Raw genomic sequence first — 24,456 nt, 5'->3', positions numbered from 1 at the left:
AGACATGGATGCCCTGTCTGGGCAGATGAGTAGACACTACAGTGAGGCACTTGGTGAACACCAGGGGTGACACTGAAGGGAAGCACCTTGAACTGGTAATGTTTTCCACTGACAACAAACCTGTGATAGCAGCGATGCACTCAGTGGATTGGTATGTGGAAGTAGGCATTATTGACCTTGCTGTAGCAACAGGATAACATCCTGAAGCGTGCCCATGTGAAAGTGCTCTGATAGGATGTATTCATTGAGGGGCCTGAGGTTGAGGATCAGCTGGCGAGAGCCATCCTTTTTGGGAATCAGGAAGTACAGTGAGTAGACTCCCAAGTACTGCAGATGATGTGGGACCAGATTTATAGCCACTTTGAGAAGGAGCATTGTGACCTCTTCCTGGAGCAGACGCTAGTGTTTTAGTGAGGGCCTATGTTTGTGGGGCGACATTGTGGGAGGCATGGAAGTAAGCTTCAGACAGAACCTTTGTAGATGCCTGCCTACAGGTGTTGTGTGATCGGAGAGAGAAGAGGCAATTCAGGGCTTGTGGTGATGGCAGCTCCCTTGGGTAAGCCACTTTTGCCTCCACTTTTGGGGTTGTTGCCTTGGTAGGACCCTGTAAACTAGCCTCTATTGGAGGGCTCCTGGGGCTGCAGGAACTGAAAAACCTTGGAGGCATCGGGAAGGTGGTCTTCGAACCTCAATGATAGGGTCTATGGCAAAAGAACCCACAAGGGGTTGGCATTTGCAGGATAACCATAGCCTTTGCCGTCTCTGTATCTTTCTTTAACTTTTACAACCAGCGGGCTAAAAAGGTGTTGGCCATCAAACAGCATGTTAGGCAGGTTTTTGCTGGACATCTGGCTTTAAGTCAGAGTTACGGAGCCAAGCATACCTACAAAGGAGCACGATTGAGTTGCCAGCTTGAGCTGCAGGAGGTGTTTAAGATGATTTTGGCCTCTGATACTATATTATGTTTTCTTTTACTGTGCTCATCTTGGAAGTACCGGAGGTCCATTTTGTCCCAGTGGGTGGTGTCATAAAGGGAAAACAGGACAGTTGAGTTAGTGATGTGACAATGACTGGCTGACTGCACCACAACTCTCTTGTCTGTGGCATCGATTAATTTGTTCTTATCCGGTGGAGAGGCATCGCCAGTGCCCTGAGAGTTCATCCGTTTGCAGGTGGTGTGTACCACCAGGTAGTTGGGGGGGATGGGATCTGGCCCCAAATGTAGGTGGGGTCTGTTGCCTGGGGAGTGATATCCTCTCTATTACTAGGTCTTGAAAGTTATAAGGGGCTGGGCGCAGCATGCCTTTAACATGGGCCGGTATTTGGTGAAGCTGAGGATGGTGGAGAGGGTTTCAAAGAGGAAATTCTCTTCTATGGGGTTGACATTCATGTCAACCTTGTGGTACACGGCTGCACTAGCTACCAGCTCATCGTAAGATGTGGGGTCATCAGAGGGTTAGGGTTGGGCTGGGTCAGCCCAGCTGTCACCATGTGGGGGTGTATCATGGGCTTCCGCACCGTGTGTCTGAGTGCGGGGACCCCTGAGGTACGTATGAAAGGGGGTCATGTGGAGAATCAGGTGGGGATTGGGAATGCCCTGGTGTCAGTGGAGATAATGGGGGTGTTGGTAAGAATGTACGGTACAGGGATGTGGCCTTGTCCAATTTCTTTCAATGTTTCATTGGAAAGAATGCAGAGAGTCTCAGTGGAGCTCAGCTAACAATTACAGGCCTGTGGAGCAGTCACCAGTGGGTAGGTGAGGATCTGGCCCATGTGTGGGTGAATCACAATGTGCTGTTGCCAAGCGATGATCTCATCCTGGAGTTTTTGGAGGATTGATTTGACGGTTGTCAGCGCCAGGTTTTTGGAACCAGAGCAAAAGATTTCTGCCTCCGATGGCTGGGTTGGTGCCAACGTTGGAGCAGTCAGCACCTAATGAGCCAGCTTCGATGGCTTCTTTGGTGTTGAGCCAAAGCTAGGTGTTGTGTCCAAAGCAGAGGTTTGTGCAGACTATTGCCTGAAGGCAGTAGTGGCCTGGATGCCATCCTAAGTGGATCCAGATTGGAAGGGAGGCCCCTTTGGAATGGGCTGCTCAACGTGCAAATGATGTAAAGGGGAATGGGGTGGGGTAACTGGACTCACAACCATTTGTGAAAGTAGAAGGTCTTCAATCTCCAGGTCTCAGCCGGAACTGGCACTGGGGGAGAAAACCTCATTAGCAGCTGACGGCTGTGCATGTTATTACCCCTCAAGGTCCTGGGTGCCAAAAAGGTTTGGGGTGTTGTATCTGCTCCTACCCGACATCTCTAGGTGATGGACCCAATAGTCATGCAAAGTCTTTTTCAAGTGGAAGGAGCAGCAGGTGGCGCAGGCAGCCTCATCATGCTGGGAAGTGAGGCAGAGGTTCTAGACCTAGTGGTGATTGTTCAGGGAATGCTGCATGTGGCAGGGAGGGCAGTATTTTAAGGGCGTCTGTTCCATCACAACCAAGGCATTGTCAAAAACAAAAGAGGTGAGATGGGGAGGCCCCGAATGGAGAGACCCCACGAGGGGCTGAGGATGACCAGAAAGTAGCTCAAGGTGTCGGAACCAGATGTCGACTGGCAATGTTAGTTTAGGGAAACCAAATGGATACAGTACTGACAGAGAGAGACGAATAGTAAAGGCCAAAAAAGCACCACAATGGTGTTTATCAGGAGCACAAGAGCATAAGTCTGAACACGTCGGCAGAAAAACAACAATCTAACAATTGAGTCAATGCCCATGATGCGAATGACTTCATCAAAGGAAAAACTTGTGCACATCAGGGCCCAAAACTAGTTGGCAGGATTATGCAGATCAAGTTAATCTACAACCACACATCCCCCAAACAGTACCTTTAGGGGAGATCAAGCAGTACAAGTATCAATGGGCAAGAATCTGAGGTTCTTCAATAGATAACAATGAAGCCTTCTTCACTCCAGAAAGAGCTCCAGCCTTGCAGCTTCACCCTGATACACTGGTGGACTGTTTGCTTAGAGTACAACTCATATCTCAATATTTATGAGTGAGGACAGGACTCCCTCATACATGTCAACTCCCTCCTCTCCCCCAAAATTATTTAGTAGATGAGCCACAGGTGAGGAAAAATAGTCCCCACATCACCTCATTTTTAATGGTCCAAACTTCATGGAGTGAAAGCTTTTTTTGGTGTCTCAGCGGCTGCTCCACTGAACTGGCCTACCTGCCATGCAAGACACCTGTGTTGCTCTGCTGCTTACTCATCTTAAGAAATCATCCTAAAGGGCAAGACATTTGTGTACTGCTGTTGCCTCTCTCAGGATTGGGCATGTCTGGCTACCGTTCAGTTCACTAGCCATCCTCTCAGCCAACCCCTAGGGAGCAGTACACCACAGCCACCCTGCTCCTCAACACCCATCACAATTTAGACACTTTGCTTTTCTGACTGAGGAGCATGAGGAAACAAAGAGAGATAAAGAGAAAGAGAGAGTAGAAGTTTGAGCATGTAGCTACTTCTTGCAGGGCAGGAGAAACAGACACTCCTTCATTTTTTAATTCATTGAACAAGGTGTAAAGGTGTTGGTGATCAGATATGCAGATGGTAAAGGTCTTCTCCAGGCTCAAATCTGAGAAAAACAACTCAGGGTATTTTCCCTCTATTTAACAAACCTGCACAAAATATGCAGGACTGCTCTTGAAGCAGAAAAACAAAATGAAAGCAGACATTGTGGGCCAGATGAATTCTTTGGAAGGCTGGATGATGCCCTTAGGCCATAAGTTGGACAAGTGTGATATTGAGGAAGCAGCATTAGGAAGAAAGGTCTCTAGATTCAGATAATGATAACAGAAGCAGCTGGAGAAATAAACAAGATCCAGAAAAAGCAGCTAAGTGCCTGGACTTGATAGAACAGTGTTCAGGATACAATAAGCACACAATTAGCAGTAGTAACATTCAGTAGCATATTAGATGGGGATAATCATCCTGAATGGCATGGTGGGCAAAACAACAATGGATTGGGGTGTAGCCCTAAGCAATTACCAGTGCTTGAGATTAATTCAAGCGTTCCATCCATCACATTGTTGTTTTTGCATTACCCTGCGGAAAGGCGGCTATTACCTTGTTTTTAATACCAGGTTAGGTGAAAGGGTTTGGCCATGCCTACTAACACTGATGCTAAATTACTCTCACATGCATTTAAAAGAATCTGTCTGAGGCAGTAATATGACAGGGACAGTGCAAACACCCAAAGGCTTTAGACAGTCAGAATGACTGCATGTCTTAATTACAACTACAGATGACGCATGTGCCAATAGGGCCCCTTTGCAGTAATTGCTGTCATCACCATGAAAGCATTTGTTAGAGTGAAGTGGAATATCTATGAATACTCAAGGGCGGAGCTTGGTCAGTGTGATAGGGGAGATGTGAACTTTAGATTTCCCAACAATCACCATGGGGCATCTTGTTAAAACACAATATATGAGAAACAGGACATGAGGGGGTGCTTAAGGGGCAGTGGAAAGGGAGAGGAGTGTGGATTGTTAGGGGTACTAAAAACACAATAGTTTTTTTAAGGCTGTAACACCCCAAATGCCCTCCAAGGAGAAACAGTGAGAGGAGGGGTTCTTGTGACAGCGGCGATCAGGAGAATTTTATGAGGAAGTTATTCCAAAACTGTAGTGTCTGAAAACAAATTAGCAGAGCGACCTGACAGGGATGCCTTTTTCACCTCTGCTGTTTGTGTTGTATACAGAGCTATTACCCTGGAAGTTTAGAGAGAGAAAATAAATAGGGCTATGCAAGCACAAAAATGTGTAAAGAATGTGAAATGTGAAAAGAAAGTTATTATATACCAATGGTCTCTATGTATACACCACTAATCGCCTCTGAATGACTCACAACTGCTTATGGAAATTTGTTGGAATTAAAATTGCCTAATGCAAAATTGATATGATGGCATTAAATATTCTTGCTGGTGAAGGGTTGAAACAAAACAAAACTAGAAATGAGGATGCACATCAATGACAGGCTGGACAAGTTAACACGCAGAAACCTGAAAATATTCCAACATAAATAGAAACATACAATAAATATCAGGGGCATAGTTTGGTCAGTAAGACTGGGGTGTGTGAGCTTCAGATTTTCTGACACTCATGCTGGCGTATAATGTTTAAATACATTATACGACAAGCAGGGTGCATGAGAGGGTGGCCCAAGTGGCAGTGGAAAGGGAGAGGAATGCAGGATGGTAGGAGAGCTAAGAGAGAAAACACAGTAGGGGTCATTACGACCCTGGTGGCCGGCGGAACACTGGCGGTAATACCGCCAATAGGGTGGCGGTGTTCCGCCAGTGTATTATGACTGTGGCGCATTAGCCATGGCCATAACGCCGGCCACTCCACTATTCTGCTAGACTTCTGCCGGGCGGTCATAATCCCCAACTGCCAGCCTGTCCAAAAGGCTGGAGGTAAGGGGGACTTGGGGTGCCCCTGGGGGCCCCTGCACTGGCCATGCCTTTTCACGCATTTCACTGCCCAAATTTCGGGCAGTGAAGTGCACGACGGGTGCTGCTGCACCCGCTGCACATCAACATTGCCGCTGGCTCTATTATGAGCTGGCTTCAATGTTGATGTGACTTTTCCGCTGGCCCAGTAGAAAAGTCAAAATAGGGGGCCAGCCATACCGCCAGCACTGGCAGTATGTTGGCTCCCGCTGCTTCACCGCCGAGGTCGTAATAAGGGCCAATATTTTGTAAAGTAGCCAATATTTTTGAGGACTTTCAAAACAGAATGGGAGAGAGTGCATGTGCGTTTCTGTCTGTGTCACCCCCTAACCCCCACCTGGGAGGATTGGGGAAGTTGTGCAGTCTGCGATTACATTGGTCTCTTTGGGCTTTTATGGATGCAAGGTAGCCCTCTAGGTATATAGCCAGACATTTTAGCCCTGCCAGCCACCATTTTGTCTAGGTGGCACGGTGGCTGGTACTAGTGGGTTATGGCTTTTCCCCACGCTCCCTCCCAAGAAATGGCCCGGGGGGAGCCGTCTTTCCTAGTTCTCCAGTTTTCAAAACCAATATGTAGGGCTGGATAGGTTGGCAACAGGTGTGTAGGCAACGTTGTATGCTTAGGGTGTAGCTTTGAAGCAGAAGCGGTTGGATGTCAAGTTGGCATTGTTCACAGAAGTTTATGGTTGTTGACAGTGGCGGTCCAAGTTGTTAAGGAGCAGGTTGACAAGTTCCACTCTGTACGAGCCAGGTAGTTTAAGGGTCTGTTAGGAAATTATTGGTAGTTAGAGGTTCTGAGTTACACTAAACTGGAAGGGAGTTTAAAGCTAGCAACCAGGCAAAGCAGCATGAGGGAAATACAGTATTTCAAGAGTTAAGTTGGAGAAGGGTGAGAGTATGTTAGGGGAGGGGGTTAAGTAACATAGGTGAACTGTTTGTATAGTGAGACTGGTAGTTTTATAAGGCAGGACTGTTAATGTGATGTGCACCTGTTTCAATAAAGTGCCCTTTTTCGCACAAGCCTGGTGTCAATGGTCAGTAATGCTCTCCTCTTCCCCAATACCAGACTGAAAGCACCTGTACTCAACTATTTATCAAAAAGTATATTTATTGGGGGAGGTGCAACACCTAAAACACCCCTCCCCAATGCTACATCCCTGATAAATATTTCAGAAAAAAAACAATTGGATATAACAGGGAGAGCTAATAACTAAAAACGACCCTGCTGCCTCAAGTTAATTGTCTTTTGGAAGACATCTCATGTGTTAGCCTTTGATCCTTCGGCTTCCACAAGGAAAGCATTAAGAATGCCACAGGGCCCCACACATGGCAGTTTCTGTGTGCCGTAGAAGGAAGGATAACAAAAGATATCTAAACTATGTTGCCGCCGAATGTGGAAAGAACTTCCCATTGACTAATTGAACTCATAATATTATTTACATTCTAGATCAAACTATGAGAGCCTTTTCATGAGGTCCCGTGGTAGTTAGCCATGGCTGGGGACCAACTGCAACAAATAATGGACTCAACACTATTGCATTTCAATGTGTACCTTTTAGCACTCAGCTCTCTCATGGTAGTGAGGCCAAGCAGTCAAAGCCTTACTCCAGGAAGTGGTGTGGGGTTACAAGCTGCTGCAGACTAAATGAATGCCCATGCAGTTCTCAAGTTATAGAGACAGATGTTTTAAACAACTATGTACCACACACTAAACACTGAAACATGTGGAAAAGTGGAAGTGACTAGCAGCATCCGTGATAGAGTTGTCACTCAGCCACTAATGTAGATCATTAGCAAGAAGGGCTGTACTTCAGCATTGAACTCAGTGCATCAGTTGAGTGTATGGGGAACTGCTGCTGTGGCACAGCCACAAAGAAGAGGACCTGCCACAACTCAAGTCTTCAACAGTGGAACATGCAAGGCTGCCTGATGCTTGAGTGCCGATGGTTTGTTTTGATATTAAATAATTAGGATTTTAGTTTTTTGATTTTTTTAGCGCCCCTTCCAGCCCGGGAGGAAAGGTCTTGGTGTTATCACCTTGTGCTTATGGTATGCAGCTCTGCTCTTTTCCCTGGTTTAAACTGACTCAAGAAGATAAGCAAAGGCTTTTGACCACAAACATGCTGGGCAATAATCTTAAAATCGGGAGAAAGTGAGTTAGTTCTTGCCAAAGGAGCATCTACCGTATCACAGGGCCCTCGCTGGTGCCTCTAGAATACAACACCTCCCCGGGTACAGGGTGATCTGTGCTACCTGCTTCAAACTCACGGAGGAGGTGTGTGCACCACGACTATTCAATCGGACAATGCAAGCTCAGATTACAGCAAGGAAACAAGCTCACCTGATCACCGTCTCACAGTGAAACAGGACAAACTCTTGTCATATCTCCACAGGACTTACTTGCAGGTCACAGCAGACATCTTGAAAGGGCAGGATTCCCGTTATTGGGGACTGCAGGGGGGATGGGAGCCAGTTGGCAATCCCAGCACAGGGGTACAGATAAAAGCCAAGGCGCAGGGCATAGCTGTTTCCCTTCTAAAGATTGATGCACTTTGAGCGGCTTCTTCAACAGCAGAACCCATCTGTGCTAATTTAAATGTGTGGGGCTTCCATGATTGTCGAGCACGTGGAGGGAATGATGCACAGGTCCGGAAACATTCCAAGGACAAGGCGGGGGAACAGTTTGCAATTGTGTTTTAGGTGCGACGATTTCTCATTTCGGCAGAGCTCAAGGTGTACATGTATCAACCATAAAATAAAAAATAAAAACACTGTTCTCCGTTTAAAGGGAATACATAAGTTCGATGGCATGAACAGGTCCCACAATATATACAACAATGCTCTGTATTACAAATGTTGGCTGTTGATGTAATTAACACAGGTTCAAACAAATAAGACATGCGCTAATATCCTTGGTGACCGACCCTCTTGTCAGGGGGAGCAGGCACCGTGCCCTAGGAAAGTGTTTTCTTACCTGAACAATGATTGGCTCATCAAGGTCCCTCCTGTAGAACACAGCTCTTGTTTCAAAAACCGCATTCACAGTGTATTTCTGGACTTCAGAGCAAACCTTTTCTTTTTCGCACTTGATTACCAGGTAAGGGTTCACTTCGAGAGAAAACCAACAATTCATTAATTCATTAAATCAAATGTAGATTTAAAAAAAATATATATAATGTTTCAAGAAACCATTATCTAGAATTTAATGAAGCAACTGCGGTGTCAGAAACATTTACCAGAGCTTAGAAAAAAGTACGGAGATATAGGGGGTTATTACAACTTTGGAGGAGGTGTTAATCTGTCCCAAAAGTGACGGTAAAGTGACGGATATACCACCAGCCGTATTACGAGTCCATTATATCCTATGGAACTCGTAATACGGCTGGTGGTATATCCGTCACTTTACCGTCACTTTTGGGACAGATTAACACCTCCTCCAAAGTTGTAATAACCCCCATAATCTTTTACACATACTTCTACATATATGGATTCACTTTTCAGTGATTGTAGTAAAGCACGGATCAGGCCAGGTCGAGCACTTGATGGTATCATAGTAAAACCAAAAAACTGATATCTCCTGTGCATCTGGTAAGAAGTCCCTGATCCAGGAGAATGGCGAGTTTATTGTACATTTTAACAGGCTCTCAAAGGTAATGAGTAAACTGAGTAGTACTGTGGTAGCGAGGAGCTGCATACTTCACACAGCAAATAATCTGCAAAGGACGTTCACACATAGGGCCTGATTTAGATATTAGCAGACGGGTTACTCTGTCACAACGGTGATGGATATCCAGTCCAGCAAAATCTAAATCCCATAGGAAATAATGGAATTTAGTTTTCGGCGGGCAGGATATTTGTCACCGTAGTGACAGAGTAACCCATCCGCCAATATCTAAATCAGGACCATAATCTAGTCTATGCCTACAGTGCTATTCTACCAGAGTCCTAGGAGTCTATTCACAAAGATAAATTCAGTCGTTAACATGCGTTTATAATTGACTCCTCTGACCTCCTGGTCAGCGTCTGTTGCCCTCCTCTGTGCAGCTCCACCTGTTGCTGCTCCCTCGAGTGAACTGAAAGCCTGCCTGACTCTCAGTTCTAGGACAGCCTACAACTGCAAGCTCATCCCTGGTGAGCTGCTGGCCATCTGCATGTAAGTATCTTCTGTCTCTCTTTATTCTAGCTTTTACTTCTGTTTTATTTTCTGTAGTTTATTCCATTTTTTCCAGGGAACTACATCACCATCTCTCTCACCCCCGAATACCATTGGACCGACCACAAGTACGTCCACTTTACCTTCACAAAGAACACTGCACGCCACTATGCCCCTCGCCCCCTCGGCAGACACAGGGGCAAAGTTATAAAAGCACAACTCACCAACGCTCTCAACCACTCCCCCCCACCAGATGCAGTGGGCGCTAACGAAGCCGCACACAATCTACACCGCTGGTTATTGGAATATGCTAACAACATAGCCCCCACCAGGAAACGCAAAACACCAAAATGGCTTACCGCAGACCTACAAGAATCCAAACACTCCTGTGGATGACTGGAACGGAAATGGAGGAACAGCAAATCAACCGAATACAGCACAGCCTACAAGAACACAGTCACCGCACACCACCATAACATCAGAGCCACCAAAAAAGCCGCCATTCAAGAATGCCTCAGCACCAGAGCTCTTCGCCATCGTCAAAGAGTTCACGAATCCCAGAACAGACACCTCATCCATCCCTCCTTCCCAATACGTCTGCGACAACTTTGCCACATTTTTTCACAGAAAAATCCAGGACATTTACGAAGGCTTCAGGAAACAATACCCTCCCGCACCGCCCACAAACACCATGGACCCAGCACCACAACAGATCCTAACTCCTGGACCCCCTCACCAAAGAGGACAGCCAAAGACTTATAAAGTCCATTCACTCTGGAGCATCCTCGGATGCATGCCCTTACCAGCCAGCGTCACCATATCATCCGAGCTCTGCCGAACTATCAACTGATCCTTCGAGACTGCCACCTTTCCATCAGACTTGAAGCATACTGATATCAACCCACTGCTCAAGAAACCCACCACCGACCCAAGGATGCTGAAAAACTACAGACCCATTTCTCTGCTCTATTTCCCAGCCAAAGTAACGGAAGAGGCTGCCAACCAGCAACTCACCCAATTTCTCGAGACACACAAAATCCTAGACCCATCCCAATCCGGATTCAGAAGCAACCACAGCACCGACACAGCACTCCTAGTAGCCACCGATGACATACGCACCATACTAGACCACGGAGGCATGGCCGCACTCACCCTCCCTGACCTCTCTGTTGGGTTTGACACCGTCTCCCATTCCACCCTCTGCACCAGACTACACAAAGCAGGCATCCGGGATAAAGCACTGGAATGGATCAGGTCCTTCCTCACAGGAAGAACACATCGGGGTCAACATGACCCCGCCGGTGAGTGATAATGTGACAGTAGTACAGCCAACAGGCTGGCGGTACATACTGCCACATTATGAGAATGGAGGGTTGGCTGCAGCCAACACGCCACTTCTCCACTCATACCACCATGGCCTGGCGGCCGGCATAGTACTGGCGGGGTCATTTTGAGCCTGCCCACCACCATGGTTTTCGTGGCATTAACAGTGCCACAGAAACCATGGCTGTAGGCCCTACCGGTGACAGGGAATTCCTTCCCTGTCACTGGTAGGCGGCTCCCCCACACCCCAACACACTCCTGACACCCCCACCCCACTCCATCCAAACTTCCCCCACCCCTCCGATCCTTTCACTCCTCCCACCCCCTCCGATCCTCTCACTCAACACCCCACCCCTTACACACACACACGTGCAGACACGCACCACGCATGCACCCAGTCACTCACACTGACATACACACATTCATACATGCATACTTCCAGACATGTCCGCACACATTCTTACACAATCAGTCACATGCATACAACCATGCAAACAACACAACACACACAGATGCATTCACACACACACTCACCTATTCATGCACACAACCAGACACACACACACACACACACACACCCTCCACACCCCTCCCCTGTCGGAAGCCCGACTTACCTTATTCTAGGTGGTCTTCTGACAGGGAACGGGAGGGGACGCTGCTACTGGCAGCAGCGCCTGCCAGCAGAACACCGCCAGACCGTATCACAGGTCATAATACGGCTTCGGCATTTAACTGGTGTGGCTGTGCTGGTGGTAGGAGCGCCAGCTTACCACCGTCCGCTAGTATGATCACTGACGGATTTCTGCCCTTCTTGTGGCAGGAGTCCCGCAGTGATCATAATGTGGTGGATAGATGGTAGCCGCGGTGACGGTATTTTGGCGGTCGTCACCGCAGCGGTAGGTGGTTTTTACTGGCAAAGACAAAATGAGGGCCATAGTGTCATACTACATCCGTTCACGTCAGAACCCAAAGACGCATGCTGCGGAGTGCCCAAAGGATCGTCACTCAGTCCAACGCTTTCCAACATCACATGGCCGCGCTAGCCAAGATCATCAAACAAAATGGGCTCCTACGCCAACGATAACCAATTGATCCTCTCCCTGTCCAATGATCATGCAAATGCAAAGAGAAATTTCCACAATGGAATGAGAGCAGTCGCCGCCTGGATGGAAGCCAGCTGCCTCAAACTCAACTTGGACAAGATGGAGATCTTCATAATTGGCACCACCCCTTCCACCTGGAACGGCTCCTGGTGACCCACCGCACTGGGAAATGCCTCCACGCCCACAGACCACGCACGTAATCTGGGCATCATACTGGACTCCTCTCTATCCGGGACCCGCCAAGTCAACGCCATCTCATAGTCATGCTTCCACACCCTCCAACTCCTTTTTTTCAAGTGGATCCCCTCCAACATGAGGAAGACAGTAACCCACGCACTTGTCACTAGCAAACTGGAGTACGGCAATGCACTTTATACCTGCATCACTAAGAAACTCAATCAAGGCTACAAAGAATCCACAGTGAAGCAGCCAGACTCATCATGGACATTCCCCAACACAGCCACATCTCCTCCCACCTCGGAGACCTACACTAGCTCCCAGTCAACAAGTGCATCACATACAAACTTCTGATCCACACCTACAAGGCACTACACATCAAAGGACCGGCATACCTCAACCACCGCCTCGCCTTCTACTTACCCAACAGACATCTCTGTTCTTCCCAGCTCACCCTAGCAGCCATTCCTAAGATCCAGAAAAGCACAGCAGGAGGAAGATCCTCTCCTACCTCGCAGGAAGGACATGGAACATGCTACCTCTCAAACTCAGGCAGACCACATCACTGAAGCAGTTCAGGAAGGCCCTCAAGACCTGGCTCTTTGATTGAGCAGCACACACGCAAACAGTGCCTTGAGACCCTATGGGTGATTAGCCATGATTTTGAAATCACTGAATGATTGATTGATCAACACTAACTTTCTACACGTGTCAGAATTCATAGAGGGAAAACAAAAAATGTGTATTTGCACAGGAGGTTCCGTTCCCCCGGCGTGAACTTTTACACTATGTAGGAATAGAAGCCCTTGAAATTTTCACCAGGCATAGGTTTCCAGACATGTAAAGAGCAAAAAGCAAAACACTTTTTTTTGTTTAATAGGGCCCACTTTAGTGCAAATATGTAGGTGGTGGGCACAAGCTCGACACGTTCTAGGTGATAAAAAATGATAATGCACAATAGCTTTCTCAATGATTACATAACATAGTTCCATGGTAATGTATAAGAGGACCATGGGCACACTTTTAAGCATCAGTCCATGCTAGGATACTAAGCCTTTCTCCTTGTCTAATAACATATGCTGGGAATAAAATTAAATTATGATCCCATAAGAGCACATTTTCTCAGCTAGATAAATATAAACACACATTTTATTTTACTACAGCTAGCATACTGATTTAAACAAGTGTATATTGGTTCTGATGTAGTGTTTTTTAACCTATTTCATGAAAAGCAATGCTAAATTTAATCTTGGAAGGCACAATTAAAACTTATCGATTAGGCTTATGTAATACATGTCATATTACAACAAAAACAATGAAATAACCATACTAATCAAGGTGGCAGATGGAGCTTGGGACACTACTTGGCAGAGTATTGATCTCCACCAACATACATGGATGTAAGTTCCAAACGCTCCTAGGCAGTGGCTCTTCCACGTTTTAGCTCCACTTTTGAGAACTTGGACCATGGAGTGCCTCAAGGCTTTGCGCTGATTCCGGTCCTATTTAACATCTATCTTAGACCTTTAGTGATGCTCATCAAGTCTCACGAGATCAATGTGGTGAATTATGCTGACAACACCCAGCTTATTTTATCTTGCAAAGGACCAGGCGGTGTTGTCTATAGATTTCCACAACTGCATGAATGATGTTGCCAGCTGGCTCAACAGCAATTCCCTTATGTTAAACCAGGATAAAATAAAACTTCTTTACTCCTCTGTCAGTAAACAGCTGAACTCCATCCAGCTCAGCCTGCGGCCTGGTTACACATGGCTAATTCCCTTAGATTCTGTGTGTTTAATCTTGGGGTGGTGTTTGACAACAGACTGTCAATGGAAGCCCAGGTGAATAGACTCACAGTTACCTGTTTTGCTTTACTGCACAGTCTCCAGAAAATCTTGCCTCTGATGCCTTCTTCTGAACAAACACTAATTATCTGCAATGTTATTTTGAGTCGGTTGGACTACTGCAATGCCCTTTTACTGGGCACACCAGATTACCTCCTAAATAGACTTTACAGAGTTGAGATTGTGGCTGCCAAGCTGGGTCTCAACAGACACAGGAGACTGTCTGCCTCACTGGCACTGAAAGACCTCCACTGGCTGCCACTGCGGCAGCACATATTTTTAAATCTCTCTGAATTGTGTTTAAAGCTCTCCAGGGCAGTGGCCCTGTGCCACTACGAAATACATTTCAACAATATTCCCCTGGGAGGTGCCTTTGGTCGGCCACCACCAACCTTGTCTGTATTCCAAAAGTAAGGAAATCTAGATACGGTAGCCAGGCCATTTTGGTCTCAACCACTCAAATGTGGAACCAGCTCCCTGGTTCCCTGTCTCCATCAGATCTGTGACTGATCTTATGCATTTTAGAAAAGCATTGAAAACTTGGCTGTCCCTACGGTTAATGCTGGTCTGTGATTCCTATAGGCCGCAGCCCTTTTACTCTTTCTTTCTATTCTGTTTTATGTTCACTCTTCCTCCCCTCTCCTTCCTTATTTGGTGGGGCTCTCTAGAGCCAGGATACCAGAATTGATTGCTGTGTGCTTTATAAATGTTCAAATAAAAAAATATACGTATACAGTAAGAATGTTAAGAGAAGGTTGAGCTCTGATCATTGATTAGCCTGTTCAAGATTAATAGGGGTAATTCATAATACCTCCTAACCCAGCGGTAAACGACCATTCATTCTTCATTTTTGAGAGGTTTCCCGAATTGAATTTTTTTTTCAGAACATTTAAGGGAACCATGCAGGTTTTAGGAGTACATCTGGAGAATGACTGGTTTGTAGTGTGTTGCCTTCTTAGCCATAGATGTCGCACTTGCAAGTTCCTGTATTCCACCTATAACTTTTTTGTGGTCACTCTGCCACTGGAACCAAGGTGCACCTAATAGAAGAGGCCCATTTAGGCTGAAAATGGTATTGGGTTTTTGTTTTTTCGGTTCAGAGAGGACCTACCCTGGCAGTTCAGGCTGGATTATTCGTATTCGAGCAAAACCAAGGCTGATTCGCATATGACTGGGTCTAATCTGTGGTAGGTTTGTGGGCAAGAAACACAATGGACTGAGATGCAGCCCTGAATAATTACCAGTGGCATAGATTAATTAAAGCACTTGACTTTTTTGTCCTCTTCAACACAACATTTTGGTAGCACAATGTTTCTGTAGTTGATGTTTTGCCATACAGTCCACCACAGGAAACATGCAAGTGGAGTCAAGACAAACTACATGTCCCGAAGCACCACAGGACTTGCAGTGGTGGCAGCCACCTTAGACCCCTTAAGCCTGACTCATAAGTGTAAAGTTACACTTTTGTATACATTTACTATTTTTTGGTATTCACAAGCTACAAGTTTAATCTTACTAACAGTAATTTTATGACTACGGAGACTCCACAGTCATGGCAGAGAACTCTGCATGTAAAATGATAGAGCTTGTCTATCTTTTTATGTGCAAAGTGTCTGCCACAAGTGTAGAGACTTCACAGTTGTAAACTTACTATTAGTCAAATTAAACTCATGATTCATGGTGGAAACACTGCACATAAAAAAGATAGAATTGTCCTATTTTCTAATTTGTGGAGTCCTATGCCACAACTGTGAAGTCTCCATAGCCATAAAAATACTATTAGTAAAAGTAAGCTTGTAGATTGTGAACAAAAATAGTACACTTACATAAAAGTGTAAGTTTACCTTTGTGAATCAGGGTCATAAACTATAAGTATGTTTCAGAGCCTTCTGTTCTAGGGAACCACAACTCTTTTACCCTGTTACCAGGAGATTGGAACCCACTGCACTTTCTTCAGGAATTTAAGGACTTGTTGAATTCTGGATAACATTTGAAATTAAAGATTCAGGTGTTAATTTGCACATTAATATTGGAGTCATCCTTCTAAAGATTATCAATATTATGGCACTTTGTGCAGTACAGGAATGAACAAATCCTGAAATGTGTTTATAGTACTCAAATCACACATGGTATTAAGATATTGACACAGGTGTGCCCAGATTTACAAAGGTTTTGCATCTGGTTTGTATTACTTTTTTTAATGCTGAGCCGATGATGAAACCTCTTTCATATTTAGAAAGCAACACAGATAGCTATTTGCATTGCTCTGTAAACACTGCCTTGCGTTAATTTGCACCTGGGAGCCTTTATATGGGTGGTGTAATGGTGTTCCTATGTATCCACCCATGGATTTTGACACAAACCCATATCTACTAAGAAATGTAGACATGGATTTGCGCCTGCCTGAGGTTGGTGTAATGAGATGAAATATCATTATTTCTCCTCTGCATTTCGTCTTTGCATGTGTGCTGCAAACTGCCAGCCAGGTAGTAGGATAATTATGTTTTCAGTTTCAAAATGTGGGACACCTGAAAGAAACTAATATAGCCTTAGAACCCACCGTAGCGGGCTATGCTGGCCATTAAAGGCCCGCTCCAGCTTTAACAAGGGAGCGGGACTTTAATTGCCGGTATAGCCTAGCTACGAATGGCTATAAGGCTTTTAGAACATTCTGCTACTAGAGGGCAGAATGTTCTAATAAAAAAACAAAGTCGTCATGGAGCCCGAGGGAATTAAAACCCCCTCGGGCTCCGTGAGGTCTTTGTTCACAGCTATTGCTGTGAACAAATAACTTTGGAACGTTCTGGGCTTTTACCAACCAGTAAAAGCCCAACGCACTCCATTGTCTCCAATAGAGCTCCCAACATTCCACTGTTCTAAATATGCTTAATGCCTGTATAATCCATTGCAGAGTTCACTTGAAGGAACATTATTTAAAAACACCTAAACCAAAATAACCCTTATGTGTTTAGACAACTTGATGGTCTGTGTTTAGGATATGGATCCTGTGCTACACTATGACTCTTCATAGGAAAATATTTTTTATATTTAGGGGATTTTCAACAGTTAGACAATGCTCAGACAACAGTGGTTTAGCATGAACTGGCTAACAGATTTTCAAACCTTTTAGTAAAATACCATATCAATACAATGTCATTCACATCTCCCACCAGCTGACTCATCTTTGATGATACCTCATGGTGATCTGTCCTTAGGGGGCACAAACAGAAAATCTCCTATGTACCTTCTGCTATGACTGGTATCTGATAGTACCTATTGCTGAATGCCTAATTTTCCCCAATGGATGACAGGGCCCACACTGTAGAACAGAAAGGTGAATCCTGGCCCACATACCTGTAGAAGTATGCTACCTACCAAGGATTGGAGGGTCTGATCCCCTGGCTCTAACTCCATGAGTAGTGGTACAATTGTAGTCTCTTCTTTCCAAGGTCACCCTGGTGAGATCAGGGACCTAAACAAGGGCTCCAAAAACACTATCACTGTAAGAAAATGTCTGTTCCAGTATAGCCAGTACTTCAAGCCTTCGAGTTAATAACAAAAAGAAAGGAAATGACAATCCTCTATACACACTTCAACTAAACCAAGCCAGACCTTTGAACATCACCTCCTTGCCCCTTGGAAGGAACAGAGCAGAGACTCTAAACTGGCTATTGCGCTCTCTTAACCCTAATCCCCAACCTTCATTTCTCATAGCTTTATGAGATTCAAAGAAGTTTACTTTTCGAAGAAGAACATGAATATCCTTTAAAATGACAGGAAGAGGAGACAAATGTAGGACCATTATTAGGAACGAAAATGAGAGAATCCCTTTTTCTCCCCTGACACATTCCGACCAACAGGGTGGGTCATCAGGTGAGTTAAACTTGCACTTAAATTACTAGGGTTAGGATTTATGAACTACTGACTAGTTAAAACATAGCAGAATACAGAGAAATCAAAAATATGTAAATGGGATTGTTTTTCATGTACATAAATTGTGGATGTTCTGAAAACTGCACTGTATTATACTATTCAGAGGGCAGATTAGCCCAGCCCTATCATTGTATTGTACTGTAACATTTATATAGTGCTCATTACTCCAATGTGAGGTGCTGAAGTGCTTGCCTCTATGAATAGCATACTACACGGTTTAGGGTGTGTTGCTAAAAGGTTGTTGTCTTTGTTTTGAACCTATGTGGGGAATGTTTCCGTGTCTGTGTGAAGACCACTGAGGTTTGGTTATTGTGTTGGGGACGCAGTGCTTAGTAGTGTGATGGATGAACATATTTGAGAGATAGGTGTGTAGTTTATGCTTTTCAGTGAGCTGATAGCTTTGATCAGCCCTGCAAGTCCATTTATGGTACTTCCTATCATCACAGCCCACTAAGCTGGTTACCACACATGGTTGCCCATTCTGAGATTTTTGTTTATGTTTATGACTTGGGGCAGGCAAAGGTTGGAGGGAGAGAGAGAGATGGGGAGGACCTACAGTGGACCTTGTTACAACCATCCCTTCTATGAGTGTCTTTTTGAGACGTCAAGAAGCGGTCACTGTAGGTGGTTAGTTGGGACTTGCAGTGGTGGCCTAAATTAGAGAATTCCAGTGACAAACAGTCATGTGGCAGATCTCTGTTTATTTAACGCCAATTCACTTCATGATGGGTGGTTTGCTGCTGTGGATTGGTACAGTAGTGGTCTATCTTAAGAGAGTTGCCAGTCAGCATAAGGGGATTATTATGAAGCCTGTTTAACCTACAATTTATTGCCCATTTGTTGAGTCTTATAGTATTACTGAGGGCTTGGAAGGTTATAAATGAACTTCCATTATTATATAACACCAAGGCTAGAGAGAGAGGTCAGCCATTCATGAGTTAGAAGATTGTCAAAGTATTTACCAATGTGAGGCGAGTGTGTTGGTCGAGCTGTTGCATATTTGTAGATTGCACTTAAACTGGTGTTTTTTTAAGGGTTCTTGGTTGGTGTTGTTATCTTGGAAAAAGCCATGTTCATCTCTGTTATGAAATTTAAATGCTCCTGGATGCAATGGATCTTCGCAGGTAGTGAGTTCCAGAGCTAGGCAGACTGCAGTGAGAAAGTAGTGCCTCCTATGGATTTCTTATATACAGTATATTAAAAAGGTATGATGATCTGTGGTACAAGCCTGGAGAACAGTGTCATGCTAAAAGAGCAATTCCTCTTCACCGTAGGGTCATTCCTGCAAGCACAGCTGTTCAGAGATTCATCAGAAAGGTAAAATCTATATAGAGCTACACTGATAGTTTTCGGGAAGATCTCTGTAATGGAGAAAAGTTCTATATCCAAACACTCCCTATCATTAGAAGTAAAGCCCTGCTATGCTCTAATTTTAAATGTTGTTTTTCTAATTTGTTTCTTTTTTGGCTGAAAAGAGAAATTCACAATATTCTATGGCTCCAGTACGATATTAAATTTATAGATTTCCTTCAAGTGCCTTTCTGATAATCCAATTTCTCTCTACTTTATCACCCATTCCACTCAATCTACATCCTGTTGTCTGGGTTGAAACCATGTGTCTCTTCTTCTAACCTTTTTTCACTCTGACTCTTGGGTCCAAAATAAAGTGAGTTTCCCTATTTGTTAGGTGCTTCTCTTGCAAGATAACTTTGCCCATGGTTTGTAGCCCTTTATTTGCTTTGACCAAGTGCCTAATTTTTTCAGGTGTTTTCCAGTGCTATGCACTGGCACATATTTGTTAACACTGGCATTTATTTGACAGAACACCACACGGTACATGGCTCTGTCTTTCTTTTTTTCAGACGAGCAAATCAGAGGGTTGTTTAAAAATGTAATCCCTCTGAGGGATGAAAGAAAGGAAGGTCCTGCACCTCCCCAGAGAGAGATCAACATGACTGGTAACAACATGGCGACACACTCTTTTTGCATCATAAGCAAATTCAAGGAAGAGTCCCCTTGCAGACTTATTATTAACACACTCAACGTAGCCACTGCGCATCATAGTATCATCTCCTGGAAGGTGAATGGCTTGCCAGATACACTACAGTTGGGAACAGCAGTACTCTATGCAAAACAGCATGCACCTGATGTCCTTATGTTGCAAGAGACATCCTTTTGGGGACCCAGAGCATGGTTTTGGGTTGTTACGGATAGACAAGGGTTTTTCATGCTTGTTTCTCAAGAGTGTCACGAGGAGTAGCTATACTACTTAAAAATTAATTTTGCTTCATTTCCACTACAGTGCATTTTGGCCCACTTGGTCTGTATGATATTGTCCGTCTTCTGTTGGCAGGGGCTAACTGTACGCTGATCAGCATTTATGCCACCCCTCCTAGGGCAGGAGGGGCAAGAGCAGTGCTTAATTTGTGCTTGTTGCTTCCGGTGCGGAGCACCGGCACTTATTTTTGAGGGCCGGCACTTATTTTTCTGTCTTAAGCATTTACTGCAAGCAAAAGACACATATAGGAAAGACAGAGGAAGAGAAAAATTAAAAAGCGTCACAAATGGAGAAAGCAAAAAGCTGTAACAGTGAGCTGAAGTGGCAGGGAGTGGCTTTAAATGGATTGAAGAGGTCCGACATGGCTTCAGGGTTATGCTGCCTCAGTATTCTGTGTTTGCACATTTAATTGCAGCAGCCGCATGTTTAAGAGGAAGGCTTTGGAAACCGGCACATTTTTTATTTACAAATTAAGCACTGGGCCAGAGAGCTAGTTGACTTGAGGCCCGGTGGGTTAGGGAATCGGAAGACGCTATATTGCAGTCTATACTCACCACCAAAGAAGCCACAATCTCCTAAGTGCTGCTAAATATTCTTGGCTCCTTTAGCAACACAAAATATATGAATGGGGTGACAAAGTGGGTATGGAAATGTTACTTACCCAGCAGATATCTGTTTCTTGCATGTAGTGCTGCAGATTCACATGCTTTGCATAAGTCCGCCATGTAGTGTTTGCCTCGGAGTGTTGCAAGTTGTTATTGTTCAAAGAATATTTTTGAGTCACAAGATCGAGTGACTCCTCCTCTCGGTGATACTGAGCATGGGCATCAAGTCCTTTGTTAATTGTTTTTTCCCGAAGGCGGGTGGTGTAAGGAGTATATATAGAGAGTAAGGAAAAGAGCTGTCCATACATATATCGAACATATATATGAGGTATGCCACTACAATGATCACAGACTTCCAGGGAGGAGGGAGGGCGCATGTGAATCAACAGCACTACATGCCATGAACAGATGTCTACTGGGTAAGTAACATTTTCCGTTTATGGCATGTGTGGCTGTAGATACACATGCTTTGCATAGACTGTAATGCGGTCTCCTCCAAGTAAGAGGTGGCTAACCTGTAGTAGGTTGAAAAAGTGTCCTGAGCACTGCTTGCCCAACATTAGCTTGTTGACGTGCTAAAACATCTACACAATAGTGTTTAGTAAATGTATGTGGTGTAGACCAAGTAGTAGCCTTACAAATGTTTGCTATTGGAATGCTACCTAAAAAAACACAGAAGCACCCTTTTTCCTGGTAGAATGTTCTCTGGGAGTAATAGGTAACTGCCTTTTGGCTGTAAGGTAGCAAGTCTGAATACACTTGACTATCCATCTGGCTATGCCATTTTGTGAAATTGAATTACCTTTATGAGGCATAGAAAATTCTACAAAAAGCTGTTTAGATTTCCTAAAATTTGTAGTCCTATCAATTTAATATATAAGAGCCCTTTTGACATCTAGTGTGTGAAGAGCTCTCTCTGCAACTGAGTCTGGCTGTGGGAAAAAGACAGGTTACTCAATTGATTGATTATTGTTAAATGGTGAAACTAGTTTTGGAAGGAATTTAAGGTTTGTCCTCAGAACTACCCTATCTTTGTGTAACTAGAAGAATGGTTCTTCTAAAGTTAGAGCCTGTATTTCATTTACACATTTTAGAGAAGTGATGGTTACTAAAAAGGCTAACTTCCATGAAAGAAATGGCAAAGAACAGGAATGCACAGGCTCAAAGGGTGGACCCATGAGTCTAGTGAGTACAACATTAAGGTTCCATGATGGGGCTAGAGGAACCCTGGGTGGAATGACTCTTTTGAGGCCTTCCGTGAAGGCTTTGGTAACTGGAATTCTGAAAAAAGAGATATGTTATCTATTTTGAAGGTAAGCAGCTATAGCCACTAAATGAAGTCTAATAGATGAGTATGCTAAGTTTGCCTTTTGTAAAAGTAGCAGATAACAAACAATGTCTTGAACTGAGGCTTTGAATGGATCGATGTGTTTACATCAAGAGTAGCAGACCAAACGTTTCCATTTTGCAGCATAACACTCTCTAGTTGTAGGTTTACGTGCCCCTCTAAGAATTTTCATACATTCTGAGGGGGGATTCAAATAACCAAACTCTATGACTTCAGGAGCCATATCACAAGATTGAGTGTTTTGGGGTCTGGGTGTCTGATTTGACCTTGTCTTTGAGTGAGAAGGTCTGGCCTGTTGGGGGGTTTCTCATGAGGAACTACAGACCGGACCAATAGTGTTGTGAATCAAGGTTGATATGCCCATGTGAGAGCTACAAGGATCATGGGGTATTTTATTTGTCTCATTTTGCAAACTCAGATAGGGCTGTGTCTGTAAACGTTGGAGGTGGGATTTGAGAAAGTTGAGTGTGAATCCCAAGGTGTAGAGAAGGTCTACTGTGAATGACATTGTTGGATGGTACTGGCTTTGATAAGCCACTTGTTCAAGTAGGTGAAGACATGGATGTGTTGTCTTCTGAGGAATGCTGCAACTAACGGTAGACGTTTTGTGAATACCCTTGGAACGGCTGTTACCCAGAATGGTAAAACCTTGAATTGATAATGTTTTCCCACAATGACAAATCTGAGGTAATTGAGGTGTGCTGGATGAATGGGAATATGAAAGTATGCGCCCTACAGGTCTAAAGCTGTCATGAAGTCGACTTGCTATAATAGGGGAATGACAACTTGTAGAGTAATGGTATGGAAATGCTCTGAGAAAATGTACAGAGTGAGTGGCCTGAGATCTAGAATCGGTCTTAGTACCCATCTTTCTTTGGTATAAGGAAGTATAGGTAATATACTCCTAACCCTTGCTGTGATAGGGGAACTGGCTCTATAGCCCCTTTGAGAAGAAGGGATTGTACTTCTTCATTTAAAAGAGCAAAATGGGCGTGTGAAAGTTTGTGAGTGCAAGGGGGAATATTTGGTGGATTGGAGATGAGTTCTAGACAGTAACCATGTTGGATAATTCATAGAACCCACTGATCTGATCTATGATAATATTGTACCATTGTTGATAAAAATGCATTAATCTTCCCCCTACTGGAGAGGTGTGAGACGGTGGAAGGTGGAAGTAGTTACTGGTGTGCATTAGAGGCAGATCCTCTAGAGGTGGATGACTTTCCTATGGCTTTATTGTTCTCATCTGTTTATGAACCTCTTAAGGAAACTCTATGACAGAAATGAGTACCTTGCTTAGTTTGTGAGGTGGAAGGCTCAGTAGATGAGGGTTTAAATGCTCCCCTGAATTGTGGGTGATAAAAATTAACCCTTTGTGATGTAGTGAGTAAGGTCTCCTTGCCTTTGCTGTTTCAGAATCATTTTTTGAGCGTTTCTATAGTGGTGTCCACCTCCTGTTCAAACAAATGTTCATTGTCAAAAGGCATATTAAAACTGCCTGTTGGATTTCAGGCTTAAAACCTGAACATCTGAGCCAAGCATGTCTTCTGATAATGATGCTGGTATTAATACCATGTGCAGCAGTATTAGCTGCATCAGTGGCCCACCTAATAGCATTATTTGGAATAGTTTGGCCCTCAGAAACTATTTCTTGTCCCCTTTTGAGATGTTCCACCGGGAGATACTGGAGAAAGTATTCTATCTCATCCCACGGGGCCCTATAGTAGGGTGTTAGAAGTGCCTGTGAATTGGTGATACGCCAATGATTGGCTGCTTGTGCAGCTACTCGTTTTTCTGACGCATCTAGTTTTTTCTCTCTTTGTCAGAGTGAGAAGCATCTCCTGTTGAATGACTGTTAGCACATTTACGTGCTAACAACGATAGAATCAGGGGATATTTGTGACTGAATATAAATAGGGTCTGTAGAGACCACCTTATATTTCTTGTCAACCCTTGGAGTAATAATTCTGGATCTAACAGGCTCTTTAAAAATGTCTGTGGCATGTATGAGCATGCCTGGTAGCATGGACAGAAACTGACTTTCTTTATGGGTGGTAGTCAGTGTATCAAAGAGAAAATCTTCATCAATTGGGTCAGGGTCAATTTGTACATTATGACATTCAGCTGCTCATGCTATGACCTGCTGGTATGATGTTGCATCTTCAGGAGGTGAAGGGCATGCAGGGTA

General features: G+C 44.4%; 1 protein-coding gene across 1 annotated transcript in view; it reads right to left on the bottom strand.

Moving 5' to 3' along the window:
- CAPN6 (calpain 6) overlaps positions 1–24,456 on the bottom strand; it is a 415,205-nt gene that overhangs the window by 42,714 nt on the left and 348,035 nt on the right. Inside the window, exon 12 of the mRNA XM_069211381.1 lies at positions 8,476–8,609. Coding sequence (XP_069067482.1) covers positions 8,476–8,609 — 134 coding nt within the window. The remainder of the gene's footprint in view (positions 1–8,475; positions 8,610–24,456) is intronic.

This window comes from Pleurodeles waltl, chromosome 2_1, assembly GCF_031143425.1.
Source record: "Pleurodeles waltl isolate 20211129_DDA chromosome 2_1, aPleWal1.hap1.20221129, whole genome shotgun sequence".
NCBI lineage: Eukaryota > Metazoa > Chordata > Amphibia > Caudata > Salamandridae > Pleurodeles > Pleurodeles waltl.
Note: the sequence above shows the minus strand (reverse complement) of the source record. Positions and strands in the feature narration are given on the sequence as shown.